The following is a 15,577-nucleotide window of genomic DNA, read 5'->3' on the forward strand; positions in this document are numbered from 1 at the left end:
ACATATGCGGCTACATCAACTGTCATGCAAACCTGCGCTTAACATCACCTTTAAGATTTAAAGTGGCACCTTTCCCTGATATTTATGGGCTTTTGTGATTTTTGCAAGCCCTCACGGTTTACCTCTGGATGTTATCGTCCCTTCCTGGGGCAACGCTAAAGACACGGCCTGCAGGCGTGATGAAGAGAAATGCCGTCCCGAGGTAAACATCGCATCGCACGGAGAGCATGGCAAAGCTATGAAATGAATGTCAAGAGCAACGTTTGCTTTGGATTGGAATCAGCAATCCTCCAACCAACTCAACCGATTAAAACCAGAAGAAATAGTGTTGGACAGCTTGGACAATCGGTTTCAGGGTTACCCAGATGACAAATATTCTCTAATAAGTAAGAATCAGCCACCTGGGAACTGCGAGAGGAGCATGATGGGAGAGCAGCTCATGAGGTAGACCTGTATAACATCACGTTGACCTTAAAACTCATTTCTGATGATTCACATGGTATAAAGAAAGGATGAAATGTTATATGTTTAAAAATTAGATCTTCCACAAGACCACTAAAACGAATAGTCCGGATAAAGAAATGTGTAAACACGTACGATGAAGACTAACAGAGATAAACAAAAACAATACATCATTGAATGTACCAAATAATTTTCTCTTTTAAATATATCCGTCTTTGGATGTTGGAGTGAAATGTGACCCTGGCATGTTCTTGACACCCGATTCACCCGAGAAGTTGAGCGCGAGTTTACAGAACACAATGACGACAGCACAGCTGGGGATGTTTTCATAACAGACGGCTTTTGCGTTGCAGTTCTGGCAAAGTTGTCAATTAGATTGGAGCTGTAGCCTGATAATGAGTAAAAACTTCTGCAGGTGGACACCCCCACCAACCACACACAGGAATGTCTGCCATTCCACACATAATTGATGGCTTTCTGCGGCTGTTAAACACAAGTGTACTCTTACAGCCGTGCCGCTAAACGCTCCGGGAATGTAAAATAATAGCACTTGAGCAGAACGTGTTAGACATGGTGATGAATTTGTGTAATAATGATGTCATTTCTTCATTAAGAACCTTCAGTCAGGAGTTGAAATGAATTAGCAATATGAAACCTTTTGAAATTGACTGTAAACTACATCACTTATGGAAAACATGCAGATTTTCTGTTATGTTTGTTAGCTAATACTACATTATAGAGTATTGAGTACTAAATAACTATGCTATTCCAAATATCAAAGACAGATGGGTGAAGATTTAAGCACAACTTCGAGAATTTCGGTAAATATTTATATAATATTTTTAAAGGGTGCTGTGATCTATTCACAGATAATGGGTGGTAAACAGAAAACGGATTTAATCCTTGAAAGGTGCAAATCATGAATACTCACCAAGAACAAATAATCCAGCGGTTCTTTCCTGTGGGCATAAAGTGTTAAAACACAGGTCAATGGGAAACATTGAACATAAAAACCTTCCCAATGACAGTTAACTAATATTAGGTGCTCTCCTACAACTATCTGTCCTACAGCACACCCTGCTGGCAGAGAATGCTTAACACTACCATTGAATCAAGTTATCATACTGAACACCATACTGTATCCCTGATGTTCATGATAAAAAATAACCACTAACAGAAGTTAGACAAAGTCTGATGGAACTGGTGGATTTACCAAAAGGACTGCTGAAAACTGCCATTAAAAACGAGACCATTTTAGGAGAGGCGTTAGATTGATAAAAATGGTCATATTTTACCTCCTTGAGACGTATACATTAAAACAGGAACTGGAACATGATCAAAGGCAATTAAGGTATAAGTTTAATATTTTTCTCAAAAGAATGCATATACAGTACAAAGGAGAGACTTCATACAGAGCATTTGGTTTACAACAAAACAAAAAACTAGGAAGAGGTGAGGACTGGAAATCCAAAACCTGTGATCCACCTGTGCTGCACGACTACACTTGGTTCTGTTGCAAGACTTGCGTCCGTCAGAGAGGTTAGCATATATATGTATACTTCAAACGGATTCCTATTGTATGTACTCCCTTAAAATCACAAGTGGATCAGAGATTTGCAGCGATCCAGTCATAAACAAATGAAATGTAAGAAAATAAAATTGACAACGACAAAAAAACAAACAAACGAAAAACATTTGGTAAAAACAACTTGAGCCTACGACAATTTGTCAGCTTACATTATTATTAATAAAATGTTAACCTATCCAAAGGAACCAGGAGGTTTACCTACATGCATCACAAGTTCTGGAAAAATCGCATCCATGGTCCCGGGCGACGCATTCGAACACGCCACATGTTCTGCTAACACTGTTAGAAAGTTCCCTGCTTGAGATAGGCCAATCACTGCGAGGAGTATATTTATCCATGGAAAACAACTGAGCCGTATAGGGGGCTACTGTCTCAGTTTCACTCAGATTAAAGTGAATATTGGCAAAGAAAAAGGAGCTATCATTTCTAAGCACTTCAGGTGATATTGTTGAAGGGTGAGATGAAGCTTACAAACGACTCTAGTGCATGTCTCAAAATACGGTTACGTTTCGGCTAGTGACGTGTCTTAGGTCAGACAACTGTTCGCACAGCACAATGGAAACAGATACGTCCAAAAACTACTTAAGACGGGTCACCGAGCGTCTGCAAAGCGTTACTGTAAAACTCACCCATTTACGTGACAAAATTCAGCTGGCAGCATCTCAGCATGAAGTTCAGAAGTAAGACCCCGGGGATCAAAACTAAAAAGGCCCTGTAGGTTTTTTTTATATTAACGGGCATGTGAGTTGCTTGCGTGTGTTTACGTGTACATGTGCATGGTTGGGTAGTCTTTATATCTTTATTGCGGAGCAAATATTGAAACTCACTTTTTTTTACACATTGCTTTAAAGTGTACAGCTGTGGACCAGCCTTAGGAGAGCACAGAGGGGAGAGAGGGAGGAGGGGACATTGGGAATAGAGAACTCATAGAAGCACGCATTTGCGCTTCTTCTTGGGCTCGGGAGGCTCCAGGGCTGCCAAAATCGCCTCATCAAATACGTTCTTTAGTCCTTTCTGTGAACACAAAGCAAGGGAGATATGGACACTCAACGTGGGTCAGCACACAGACAAAAAGCCAAATTAGTTGAATGAGGACTGGGAATGAAATGAAACGTTTTGATGCTGGGGTAACATGACTGCCTATAGAAGGGCTGTTGTTTAAGTAGGGCTGGGCGAAACCGCTTAAAATATTATATAATAAAGGTCCCTAAACATTCACTGTAGATTCAAAATGATTTAGGAATGATTTTTATTTATAAGCAACAATAAACAGTAAACAAATATTTACCCAACCAAAACAAATTTTTGAATCGATTCACTGATAATCGAATTCAACAATTGTATTATTTACTACAAATGATTAACTCAGAGACTTGGAAACATGGTCTTTTCAGACAGGTATTTAATAATATTACTCAATATTCTATGCATTGCCCAGCCCTAGCTGAAAATGAAAATTTATGTTACGAAGACCACAAGGACAACGGACACCTGAAAATGAGAAACGTAAAAAAAAACATTGGCATATCCAAGAAATTGGCATAAAATAAATGGAGGATGCAACATTTAAAAGAAAATTCACATGCCACAGGGATCACTTTTAGAGAACTAAAGAGGCATAAAAGCAAATCAATATCAGTCAGTGTCCAAACAATAAACCGAAATACTTTCAACTGGTTGGCCAAATTTAATGCAGTCTCAACATCTCTCGGTTCAAATTAAAACCAAGTAAAATAGCCATGCTGAGCCGTTATCTGACGACCAAATGTCAAACAAGAAAGTGGAAGCAAGCAAACACAGGCTCAGAAACCGAAGGGTTGGTGAGGTGAAGGGCCTGCCAAACAGAAACTCAAGCCTCTGGGTGAAACAACAAACATACACAGACAAATGATATTGAGAGAATGTAAGCCGTTGTGTGAAAACTACACAATCACAATCACTATTGTTTGCTGACAAAAGTCAGGTGACTGCAAGAGAATCACTGTTTTGTGCACGTGCTTTAAGTAGGAGCCAGTCTCAGTCTGAGAAACAATAAGTATGAAGGACATTTATTTGAGAAGAATAGACTGAAAAGATATTGTTAAGTCCCAAGCTGTAAGCAGGATTCAATGAGGGCTGTAACAGGGTCGCACTGTTAGCCATAAAGAAGGATTTATCTGTGAAAAACTGTTGGAAGGTACACTTTGTACAAAAAGACACTGTGGATAATTAACAATGTGAAAAAATAAACACGCCCTCCAGAACCGATCATATTCCTCTGTTTCAAATGCATCAGTGTTTCATTAATGAGATAGACGCTTTAAGTAATGGCAATTGCAGCTCTCCTTTATTAATGGCACAAATAATTTCACAAGATTATTTTAAGCCATTGAAACTCTCAAGACGATGTATGGATAAGAATGGCACCAAATTGTAAACTGTAGCCATAGGTTATTTAGATTAGAGTTACCTTTATAATACAATTGATGTGGTACAAAATAAATACACCGACATAAGGAATGATGATCGTTAAGAATGGATTAAAATTGAGCAGCTTCATTTGAGTTTATTCTGCTCTTAAATAACAATAAATAAGACTATGAATGATAAAATGTCCAAAGCAACATATTAATACTTAGAGCAAAATCTACATATGCAACCCATGGTTGTAAACTTTCACAATTTTTTTTATTTTGAAACAAAGTGCATAAATAAAAGAGATTACGATAAAAGGGAGACAAATGTCAGACCCATGATCCAGGTCTAACTTTAGCATCCTCAATACAACAGAAACAGCAGAAAAAGGAAAATTCAATGGCATAAGCAAACAACTCTTTAGTGTTTGTGAAATTAGTTACATATCGTCACTTAAGAGATTGGGAAACTTGTCACTTCTGTGCAGCAAGAGGTAACTAAAGGAAGCAGCAAACAGGAGTGGGGCATTAGAAAGAGAGAGAGGTTTTAAAATATACAGCACTTCCGTTTTCTCTGCGTTTCAGGAGGTTCGAGGGCGGCTAGGATAGCTTCATCAAATACATTCTTCAGACCTCGCTACAAAGACAGGAGGGGAGGGAAAGAGAATAAAGCAGCAAGGTTAGCGGTTACAGAAATCAGGTGAAAAAGAGGAGAGAGCAGATGTAAGAGAGGAACTAGCACATTTTATAAGAACACAGCAGCTAGATTCATTGAGAGGAAACGAAGAACAGCAGAATCAAGCGTTTGTTGTACGATTATAAACTAGTAAAAGAATAGGCACACACGACATCTAGGCACTTTTATAGGTTTCAGTGAAAGTACTAGTAAATCCCAGTTTGATAACCAGAGTCAACATCAAGTCATTTCTAGATCGATCTACTTAAAAATAGAAACTTTTGTTTTCTTTTAGAGCTTTTAATGAAACTCTGCATGCATAGATCCCATGTAGGCCCACCTGTAATAAAATAACTATAACCACATACTGGCAACTGAGCAACAGAATTGTCATTTCAAAATTTGTTGATGCCAACTGCAAGACATAAATGGACTGAAAACACCCTCCAATCACAATCCTCTAAATCTAAACAGCCATCATATGTCCATTTGTGAAATAAACAATACAAATCAGCCATCCAAAACAGTTGGCAGCCACATTTAATAATACACTGTAAACAAGTGGTTTGTTTTTATTAGAGTAGTTCTTCAAAAGGACCAGAACCACTCAGAAAGACGAAAACATGAGGGAAAGATTTCATCAAAACATACTTATCACCGTATAAAAAACATTAAAAAGGCAATGTGGTTGGGGAAACGAACCACAGATATGACACACCCAATGTTTCAATCCATTCAAATATCAGCCTGCGTTATTTTCACATTTTCGGTTTTACTCCAAGACACATTAATCGCATGTCAGGTGATGAAACAACCTAACGGTGTCTCTGAGCCAAATGTTATAATGCTTCCACTTTCTTGTTTTGACACAAGGGCACAGTTTCGAAGGATTATCTTAAACCAGGACTTTGCCTTAGTTAAATAATGATATTTCAGATGCTTTTATTAAAATGGCTTTTTAATAAACACATTACTGGTGTGCATCTTGAGACAAAACACTGATACTGACATATTTTAAGATATGTTAGGTGAGTGAAAAAAAATCGATTCACATATGAATCGCGATTCTTGTCGTTGATATAACAATCGTTTATGTTGTCGGAACAAAAAAAAGGCAGAACTCAACTGCGAGAGCGGTGCAGCACCCAGACAGTCGGTTTTGGTACACTTAGATTATTCTTCAAGAGCTAACCGTCTATCGCAGTCAAATAAAAAAAGTAACCATAACAGTAAAATGTAATAAAATTATGAACCGTTATTTTAAACAAATTAAATCGATATGAATCGAATCGTGAAGTACCAAAAAATTCCCACTTCTAATGTCAGGGCAATTTATTTTCGGTTCAGACAGCTCAAACTTTAATTTTAGTCTGGTTCTAGGCTTAAGCCTAGTCTGTGAAAGCAGGCAAAGGATACATAAGAGGTAAAAACACAATTTTAATAGGATTTAGATTCAGCTCTCTCAACTGTGTCAACCTGTAACTCGTTGTCTACATCAACAGTTCATTTCTGCCAGTTAATGAGATAAACAGCCAATATCATTGAGGATACGTTAGCATGTTCAACGACCAACCAAAGAGGCAGTTTCTGTTGGCGATGTAGATGAAATATGCTCATGCACATTTATGATCCCATATATGTTTTCTGCATGACAGTGAGACTCACCTGTGTCAGAGCGGAGCACTCCACATATTTGACGGCCTTCAGATCGCGAGCCAGCTTCTCTGCTGTCTCCGGAGTGATGGGTTTCTGTTTGTTCTTGGCAAGCTTCTCAATGGTTGAGGGATCATCTCTCAGATCGATCTGTGTCCCAACCAGCAGGAAGGGGGTCTTTGGACAGTGGTGGGTGATCTCAGGTACCCACTAAAGAAGTACATCAGTTTTATGCTCAATGCTTCGACCGAAACATTGTTTTCTAACCAAGCACATTACTTCAGCATTCATTTTTACACATGTATGTACTTTAGTAACAGCAGTAAAACCAGGATAAAAGCTTACCTTTTCTTTGACGTTTTCAAACGAAGAAGGTGAAACAACGGAAAAACAGACTAAGAAGACATCTGTCTGGGGGTAGCTCAAGGGTCGTAATCTATCGTAATCTTCCTGACCTGCAGAGACATGGAAATAAAATAATAAGTTTTGTATTTCAGAGCCTGAGCTAAGGAAGATTGTTTGGTCATACGCCTGAGGGTGCAAATGAGCATGCACAGAGATGGAGACTCTGGGTCTCACAGTACTCCCGAAAAAAGTATTTTAAAGCTCAACCACCCTACACAGGAATGTGTGGAATTCGACAAGGCACCCAAGATCTAATTTCCATTACAACGACAATCACCATGTTTTTTCCACATCTGCTTACAAACTCCACCCTCCAATGAATTCATACAGCAGACACCACATGAGAACGTGCTTGTGTCAAGTGAATAGAAACTGTTAATTTTTACTGTACCTGCAGTGTCAAAAAGTCCAAGAGTGTACGGCTCACCACCAATCATAACCGTGACTGCATAGTTATCAAAGACCTGTAATGAAGGCAAAGAAAGTCACCATTGTACATGGGGAAATAACATCTTATGTTTTCCACAAGGATAAAACTAATCTTTAAATCCAATGAGTTTTAGCAAAGAACAAAGTTCAGTTCCAGAAACAGCTATTTGTAGACAGGCAAAGGCATGACAAGACATTCAAACAAAATCAAACAATCCGATATGGGAAGAAATGAAAAAACACTACTCACCGTTGGTACGTATTCCGAAGGGAATTTATTAGTTGTATAGGAGATTAATAGACAGGTTTTACCCACGGCACCATCGCCAACAACAACACACTTGATCGTCTGCATAGCTGTGCTTTAATAAATCCACTGTACTCATTCAAGATCTGCAAACAAAGGAGAAGAAACAAGTGGTCAGAAGACACTGTCACAAATTGTGTTTCAAATTCACATGGAGCATAAAGAAATAATTAGAGCACATAGCAATGTTGACCACTGTCACGTAGATTGAGTGCACAGGACAAACAATGGTGAAAGGTAAAAGTAAACACAACCATACAACATGATAAAAGTACTATACCACAAAATGAAAATTAAATTGTTTAATCATCTAATCCACATTTTATTCTGTTCAGTCTGTTGTACTGTTTGTTCAGAGTAAAAACTGTTATCTCACACATTTGAGGCAACCTATTGATACTAAATGTGAAGTGTCTAAAAGTGCTTGAATTACTCAGCATTAGACACTGTGACAGACATGTCTTGTTATCTACAAAATGTGAGAAATGAATCTATCCCCTTGCTACTGCAGACAGGATATTAGTCACGCACAAATTCACACCCGCTCATATGTGATTGGTAATGAGATCACGCTGTATGCATTCTAGGGTTGCTCCGATTGACAATACTATCGTGTAACGACGATCACCAGACATAGCTGATTCCTTAGACGATAGTTGGCTGTCTGCCGATATATGTTGCAAATGAATATTACAAACGCGCATTGCGCATTCCTTCGTGCAATGCACGAGACTTGGGCTTTTCCTTGCGCCAGAGAGAGTTTGTAATGTGCAGGGTTTGTGTTTTTTGCGAACAAGATAGCTTGTAATGCATGCGGCTCAGGCTTTTCCTTGCACCAGATAGAGTTTATAATGTGCAGGGTTTGAGTTTTTGCGCACAAGATAGCTTGTAATGCATGCGGCTCAGGCTTTTCCTTGAAGGAATTGCTATGGGCGTGAGGGTTTAAAACCAGCGCACGAGTTGTTCCCGTTTGACAATCAAGTAATAAAAGAGCACGCAGGCATCAATGACACATTTGGATTAATGATGATAGAATGCTAATTGCAGAAATGCCAAGAACTAGCCACGTAAGCTTCTGTTTTGTGATCCACAGGCTGGCGATAGAACGATCTGACTATAGGGAATATCACCCAACACTAGGGCACTGACGATAACCGCAATACCACAGCAATGAGATGCAAACCGCGGTGTTAAGGTCATCAGCGCACTTTTTTGTATTTAGATTTTTTTGCTGGTGAAAGTAACAGGAGTGCATATATGAACTATAAACACATTAATCGTTGATATGTATTCCATCCTATATGTTCAAGGGCTTATGGTGAAAAGATAAACTACCCACGCCAGGCAGAGGGGAAGAGCAACACTGTTTCAAGGGGGTCGTGTTTTACTGTTACACTGTGACCGGCCATTCACACAATTGCGTCTTTTTATGCTGCGCCACTACTTTATCAGAATCTTTCTATATAAACATGGTCTAAGCAGAGACATTTGGATGTTCGCGTGTGGCTCGCGCAACATTCCATTTGCAACGCAATGAAATCATTAGAAAATGTGGTGTAAAAAATACCATCATGTACAAGAAAAGGGTAAAATCTGAAAAATACTGTTATATTACTTTATGGTCATACCGCCCAGCACTAATTCGTATTTAGCTAAAAATCGCAAGCACCCATATTTAATCGGATGAGAGAATGGCGTTTTAAAATGATCAAATTATTTGAATCAAAGTGATCAATACAGAAATACCAATACATGGCACTTAAATAAACTTGATTGCTTAGCGACTTTTAAAACACAGATCTGCAGCACCTGCGCGATGAAGAAGTGAGAGAGAGCCGCCTGCAGCCACTGGCGTTCAGATCGCTTCCTCAAAAACATGCCAAATATAAATATAATGATCATATACTCCCTTAAATGTTTATGTAGCTGTTGTGCTTTATATTATTGTGCTCCTGAAAGTCTGCTTATTCACATACGTTTTTCGCTCTGCGTGAGCTTAATTCCTGTTGTTCTTTTTACTTTTTACTAATAACACAGGATAATGCAGGCTTGTTTTTGGATAGCCTATTGAAACTAGTAACGTTCTATTAACACCCATCGTACTATTGCTCTTGTATGACATATAGCTTATTGCTCCCTGAATTCTTTGTAAGTCGCTTTGGATAAAAGCGTCTGCTAAATGACTAAATGTAAACTTATGAAATTGTGGCACTCGAATAATAACAGAATATTATAATATAAGAAAATGCCCTGCCTTTCAATGCCTTTTGTATTGTGTTCATTTTACCGTGTCCATTTTTCATATTATATTATTCGAGTGCCACCATTTTATAGGTTTATAATTAGGCTATAGGCTACACACGACACAAAAAACTTTATCTAATATTAATTTTGTCATGTTTCCCTGTCGCAGCTGTGTGGCACAAATACTGGGTAATTTTTACTTTATTTTACTTATTTCCACTGTTAGATTTGTTAATTTGTTGAGGCTGCACACATTTCCTTGTATCAAGCCTACACAATTTGCTATTATATATTTTCTTTTGATAACTAATACTTATATGTAACATAATCTGGTTGGCCTTGAGACTTTTCTTTCATAAAAGAAAAAAAGACGTGTAGTCTTCTTGCGTTTTTATTGCACCTCATTGCTCTTTGTTGGTCTGCATTCACCAATAAATATAAAGAACTATTTAATTTGTTTTATAACGTCGCTGTCATTGATTTATGCTACATAGTAATAGCCCAACAACAGACTTTATGGATATTTGCAACCAAAATAAGAATGAAGGCAGAGCCGCTATAGAGCCACACAAAATCACCGCACAGGAAGTAGCATCACCGCCACAGCCCTACCCAACACTAATGCATTTTTAGCACTAATGCATGCACCATAACCCTAACATATATCAAATGGAAACATCACTTTACACAAACAAGTTAATTAGCAGTCTAATAGTTTACACATCTTTAAAAAAAATCCTGATAGCAATCGAGATGTATAGTGGTCAAATAATCTTTTTATAATTATATATCGTCTATGAAAGGCGTAGGCCCAAAAAACATTCGCCCACTCAAAACATTCTGGCATAACGCTGTGACTGGTCATGTGTACATTTTCAGCCAACGTATTTTGGATATCACTTCACACCCTGTTCACGCAGACATCATACGTCATAAGCGCCGCAGCGTGCTCACGTCCACTGTGTCAATGTAGGGAGAATGGCGGACAATCAGCAACAATCAAACTTTCCTGCGGAACCGATATCAAGTAAATCTAAAAAAACGAAAGTCCGTTTTTGAAAAAGCAGAGACGAAAAAACGTCTGGATCATGAAAGAGGAAAAACATGAATGCGTTCTTTCCTTTGACAGGTATGTATATGCTTCCAGAAGAATTTAATGGATTTAGTATGTAATTCGTTACGTGGATTTACAAAATACATTCATGTGTTTGGAGGAGCTTTTCTGTGCCACCGTTTCTTCAAAACAGAAACCCACAAACATTAAAATGATACGGTGCAATAAAACACAAAATCTCTAACAACAACAAAGCATAAAACCAAATAACTAACCTTTCACCTGTTACATTTTACATTCCAAACAACCCTAACTGCCACCATCCCGTTGGGACAGCCGCCCCCTCCCCCTTCTGATTGTGGGTCACTGCGGCTTTAAACTCAAGCATAACGTCACCGGTTCAGTCGCATCACATACAAAAGAGACAACAGTACACTAAACCAAGACCCCTAGCCTGTGGATAGCACACTATGGGAAAAAGGAAATACGCCAGGTAGGGGATGTGGGGGAAACTGAGAGAAGAGACGTGAGACTGCCACTTCCTGCTGTTCACACACCCCGCCTGAGAGGTGGCTGCAGCAGTCTGAGCATTCACAAGCTCACAGATGGTCAGGACGAGGAGATGGTAGCCCATCCCGGTTGTTTCCTTCCTCTCAAAAATTGCAATCTGCGGAAGTCAGGCCTGACCTCAATCTACAGTTAGTGGCAAGCCCACAAGCATAACAATATTCAAGGTCCTCTGGTGACTGCTGTTACCTGTCCAACAAAACTCATCTGAATAATATGTAGGCCCTAAATCTAAGACACCTCATTGATGTCAAGCTGTTGATACATACATCTTTAGTTTCCAGTTGAATTATAACAATAGTTAACTATCTTAACAATAAATGACATTTGCCAAAATCGTGGATATTGACAGTTATCAGGGCAAGAGACAATTTTTGTCAAATGCGAGTGCCACGATCTGTAGCACAATTGACTGGATTAAGGCCAAACTTCAGATCAGTTTCAGCAACAGACTGAGTAAAGCAATGCCATCCACGACCAAGTGCATGTCACAGACAGTAAATCCCCTGTTCTTTAAAATCAGGGTGGATTTGGATCAGCCTGTGCTGCAAGTAGTCAACCTCACGCCAATTTGTTGTTTTGCTTAAACCAAGCTGACTTGTAGGGTAGAAACCATTTGCACCAATTAATTTATATACGCCTAATATTAGGGCTGCACTGCACGTGTAACACTGTGTCTACACCGTACGCGACAGGAATGATGTGACATGACAACCTGCTTGTTCTTCATGGGTGTCGTGCCGCATCCAGTGTGGACAAAAATTATTAAAATGATGATGTGTTCTAATGCATTACTAATGTATTTTGTCATGTCGCATCGCGTCTGGTGCTGACAGGGTGTAAAACCATAAGAACTGATTTGTGCTGTTGAATGTGTTCAATCTAGGGCTGAATGATTAATCTAAATCGCAATCGAGATGTGAGACGTCGCAAGAGTCTGCGATGTGGACACGATGTGAAAAATGTTCCGTTTTGAGTGGCATTCAGAAGACTGCACACACAGCCTCTATTACACTCGTGTGTCTGTGCCCCACGTTGCGCGCCTCGAGGAAGAGCCATTTAAACTTGACACGCACACATCCTGTGTCATACTCGGGCGTCTCTGCCCTGTGCAGCGTGCACACACAACCCGTTTCATAATCCTCGTTTATACTTTAGTCCGGCTCCACACCGCAAGTCTACACAAGCGCATCTGGCAATATGGACGAAGCTTGACGTCTGGGTCCGCGTTTCAAACAAATGTAAATTCTATCTAACGGTTTTGCTTATTTCACTTGGATGAAAATGAAACATTCAACACATTTTGTTTCAACACAAAACACTGGTTTTTAAAATCCCAAATACTTAAACTCCCAAATATGTAACCTATGTACTATTTTAATAATTCACTAACACAATAGAAAATTATATGGATTTAAGTGTTATAATGGGAGTTGTATTTGTTTTAAAGGAAACTATAAAAGTGTACACTGGTATTTGGATTCTAATGGTGTGATGTAATCTGGTTGTTGGCAACCAATAGAACAACAGTAATTCCTGTTTGAATAATCCGCAAAACACACTTCAAAGGGAATTTTGTAATGGTTTTTAAGGAAACAACTAAAATTCTGAAATGGTTCTTATTGTTTTATTTCAGCAGGGTTACTATACCCAGACTGTGCTTAACACTATTGACAATATTGAGCTGAAGCTTGGGAAAATAAAAAATAAAATCGCAATTGGATATTCTCACCAAATCGCACAGCCCTGGTTCAATCTTCAAGATTCTCATTCAACCTTCTTCCTTTCTGACACTCAACAATTCATCTGGCCGGAAAAAGCATTTCCTCAATGACCACAAGCGAGAGGAACTTGTTTCAAAACACATTATGATGCAAGGAAAACGTCCTCCGCCTTGTCATTATTCAAATGAAGTCTCCTAGGACCATTGGGTCTACAGAGAGAAGCTCCAGCTAAATGCAATATTGTGGATGCAAGTATCCATCATCAATACCTTTCTTGCATGTTTCAAACCTGCTGAAAGTAAACATCAGTGTTGAAAGGCATTGACTATTGAATGAATGCATAAAACAAGGTCGGATCATTCCTAACACAAAAGGGTTTGTGAGAACTGCCAGCAATCGCAAATCGGATTAACCATTCAAAACAACAAGTTGGTGGCCTTTCAATTTTGTATGACTACAAAGAGGCAATAAATGCGATAAATAATCTTACATAAATGCATATATCAGAAATAGCTTTATTGCCAAGTGTTGGACACAAGGAATATGTCTTAAGGCTAAAATAAATTAAACGTTTGCTCAGATTTCAGTCTGCAGATTTGATCAGTTAGTGTGTTTCTATCCGAAAAAGTCTGCAAGCGTATGATAGTTTAAAGGAAATCTGTGCAGATTTCAAGTCTTGCAGTGTATTCCAGCCATTAGTGACAGAAGCTTCCAGTGCACATACAAGTTAAAAAAGTGACAAGGCATAGATTACAAAACATAAAATGTATAGAGAAACACAGCAATATATAGAGACAAAGACACAGGTATATATATATATATATATATAGATAGATATATATGTCCAATACATATATTATACGAATTCTGTTTGCAGGAGTCAGGGTTAGATTGCTGAAAACAACAATAACACGATTCTGCACTGTCATCCATGCCAAACAAACACTGATTCGAGGCCAAACAATTAATAATAAATCAATCCTGAATATTTTAATTCAGAATGCTGCTCTATATAACTGTGTAAGACCTTGAAACCATATTTTAACTGTGCAGCGGTGCACTGCGCAATCTCTTTATGACAACCACAAAAAGCAAAGTATGACTGACAAAATAATACAATACGTTAATGCGACATAATAATAACAAATGATGACAGTTATCTATCATTAACAGTCTGTCCATAACGGATGCAGATTCAAAGCCAGCATAGGCCTTTATGTTTAATACAGATGTGCTGTGCATTAAGTATTATTGCGGAATAGTAATCGAGTCATTTTAAAATAATATGATCGCTGCTGAAAAAGTGTCTGAGGTAAAATCTTAGCGGTTCGCCTCAGCTAGCCGCCTGTGCTAACTGCCCTACGGTACCATATAACGCGTTTCATTCGTTGAATTCCTTTCAAAAATGTCTTTATTCGTAACGTAAACGATCATAAATCGATACTCCAACACATTTAGGAATTATATTGGTTAAAGTGACAGAAACATGGTTAATATTTTGAGAGTCGTTTGGCACTCACCGTATCCTTTCTGTTTATTTCTCTGCGCCGGGCGTTGGCAGGTCCGCTAGCTCGGGGTTTCCCGCACTGAAGAGCAGGGGCGCGCTGCGTCACTTTATCTCACTATTATATTTTTTTAAATAAAGTGTTTTATTTACAAAACTGACAAAAAACAAAACGATTTTCGAGCTGAAAACACTTCGAATACATGTGGACTATTGCTATTTATATGGATTACCCTCATGTGCATAATTATGTTTGCATTTAATAGGCAGAATGTTATAAACATAATTTATATTTTACAAAAGTTTGGAAGAACTAAGGAAAATGTGCAGAAATGGGAAACAAATCATTGTAATGGCTTTTCTTTCGTAATTCACAATTTTATATGGTGTAATGAAAACGATAATATAATCTTTTATCATGATTATTATCAAAAACATGAGAATGGGAAACAACAACAAAAAAACATACACAAATTCTTAAAAATACAAAATACATGTATTTAATATACAATAAAACGTATTGATTTATAAAAAACATATGTGTTAATGGACAGTGACAGCAATAAACTAT

General features: G+C 38.3%; 1 protein-coding gene across 1 annotated transcript; it reads right to left on the bottom strand.

Moving 5' to 3' along the window:
* Positions 1-1,803: 1,803 nt before the first annotated feature.
* Positions 1,804-15,105, bottom strand: cdc42 (cell division cycle 42). The gene is made up of 6 exons (XM_079482877.1): positions 15,023-15,105; positions 7,857-7,999; positions 7,569-7,641; positions 7,118-7,227; positions 6,785-6,982; positions 1,804-3,064 (listed from the first exon to the last, which is right to left on the bottom strand). Exons 2-6 carry the CDS (start codon positions 7,959-7,961, stop codon positions 2,975-2,977), a joined length of 576 nt encoding a protein of 191 aa, XP_079339003.1. The 5' UTR covers positions 7,962-7,999; positions 15,023-15,105; the 3' UTR covers positions 1,804-2,974.
* Positions 15,106-15,577: the final 472 nt, after the last annotated feature.

The sequence above is a fragment of the Barbatula barbatula genome, assembly GCF_947034865.1.
Source record: "Barbatula barbatula genome assembly, chromosome: 20".
Lineage (NCBI taxonomy): Eukaryota > Metazoa > Chordata > Actinopteri > Cypriniformes > Nemacheilidae > Barbatula > Barbatula barbatula.

Excerpts from the sequence above, each read along its gene's own strand:
- cdc42 (XM_079482877.1), bottom strand. The coding sequence starts at position 7,961 with ATGCAGACGATCAAGTGTGTTGTTGTTGGCGATGGTGCCGTGGGTAAA. Across the intron at positions 7,228-7,568 it reads TGGACTTTTTGACACTGCAG|GTCAGGAAGATTACGATAGA; the intron begins GTACAGTAAAAA and ends ATGTCTCTGCAG. Across the intron at positions 6,983-7,117 it reads TTGAAAACGTCAAAGAAAAG|TGGGTACCTGAGATCACCCA; the intron begins GTAAGCTTTTAT and ends GTACTTCTTTAG.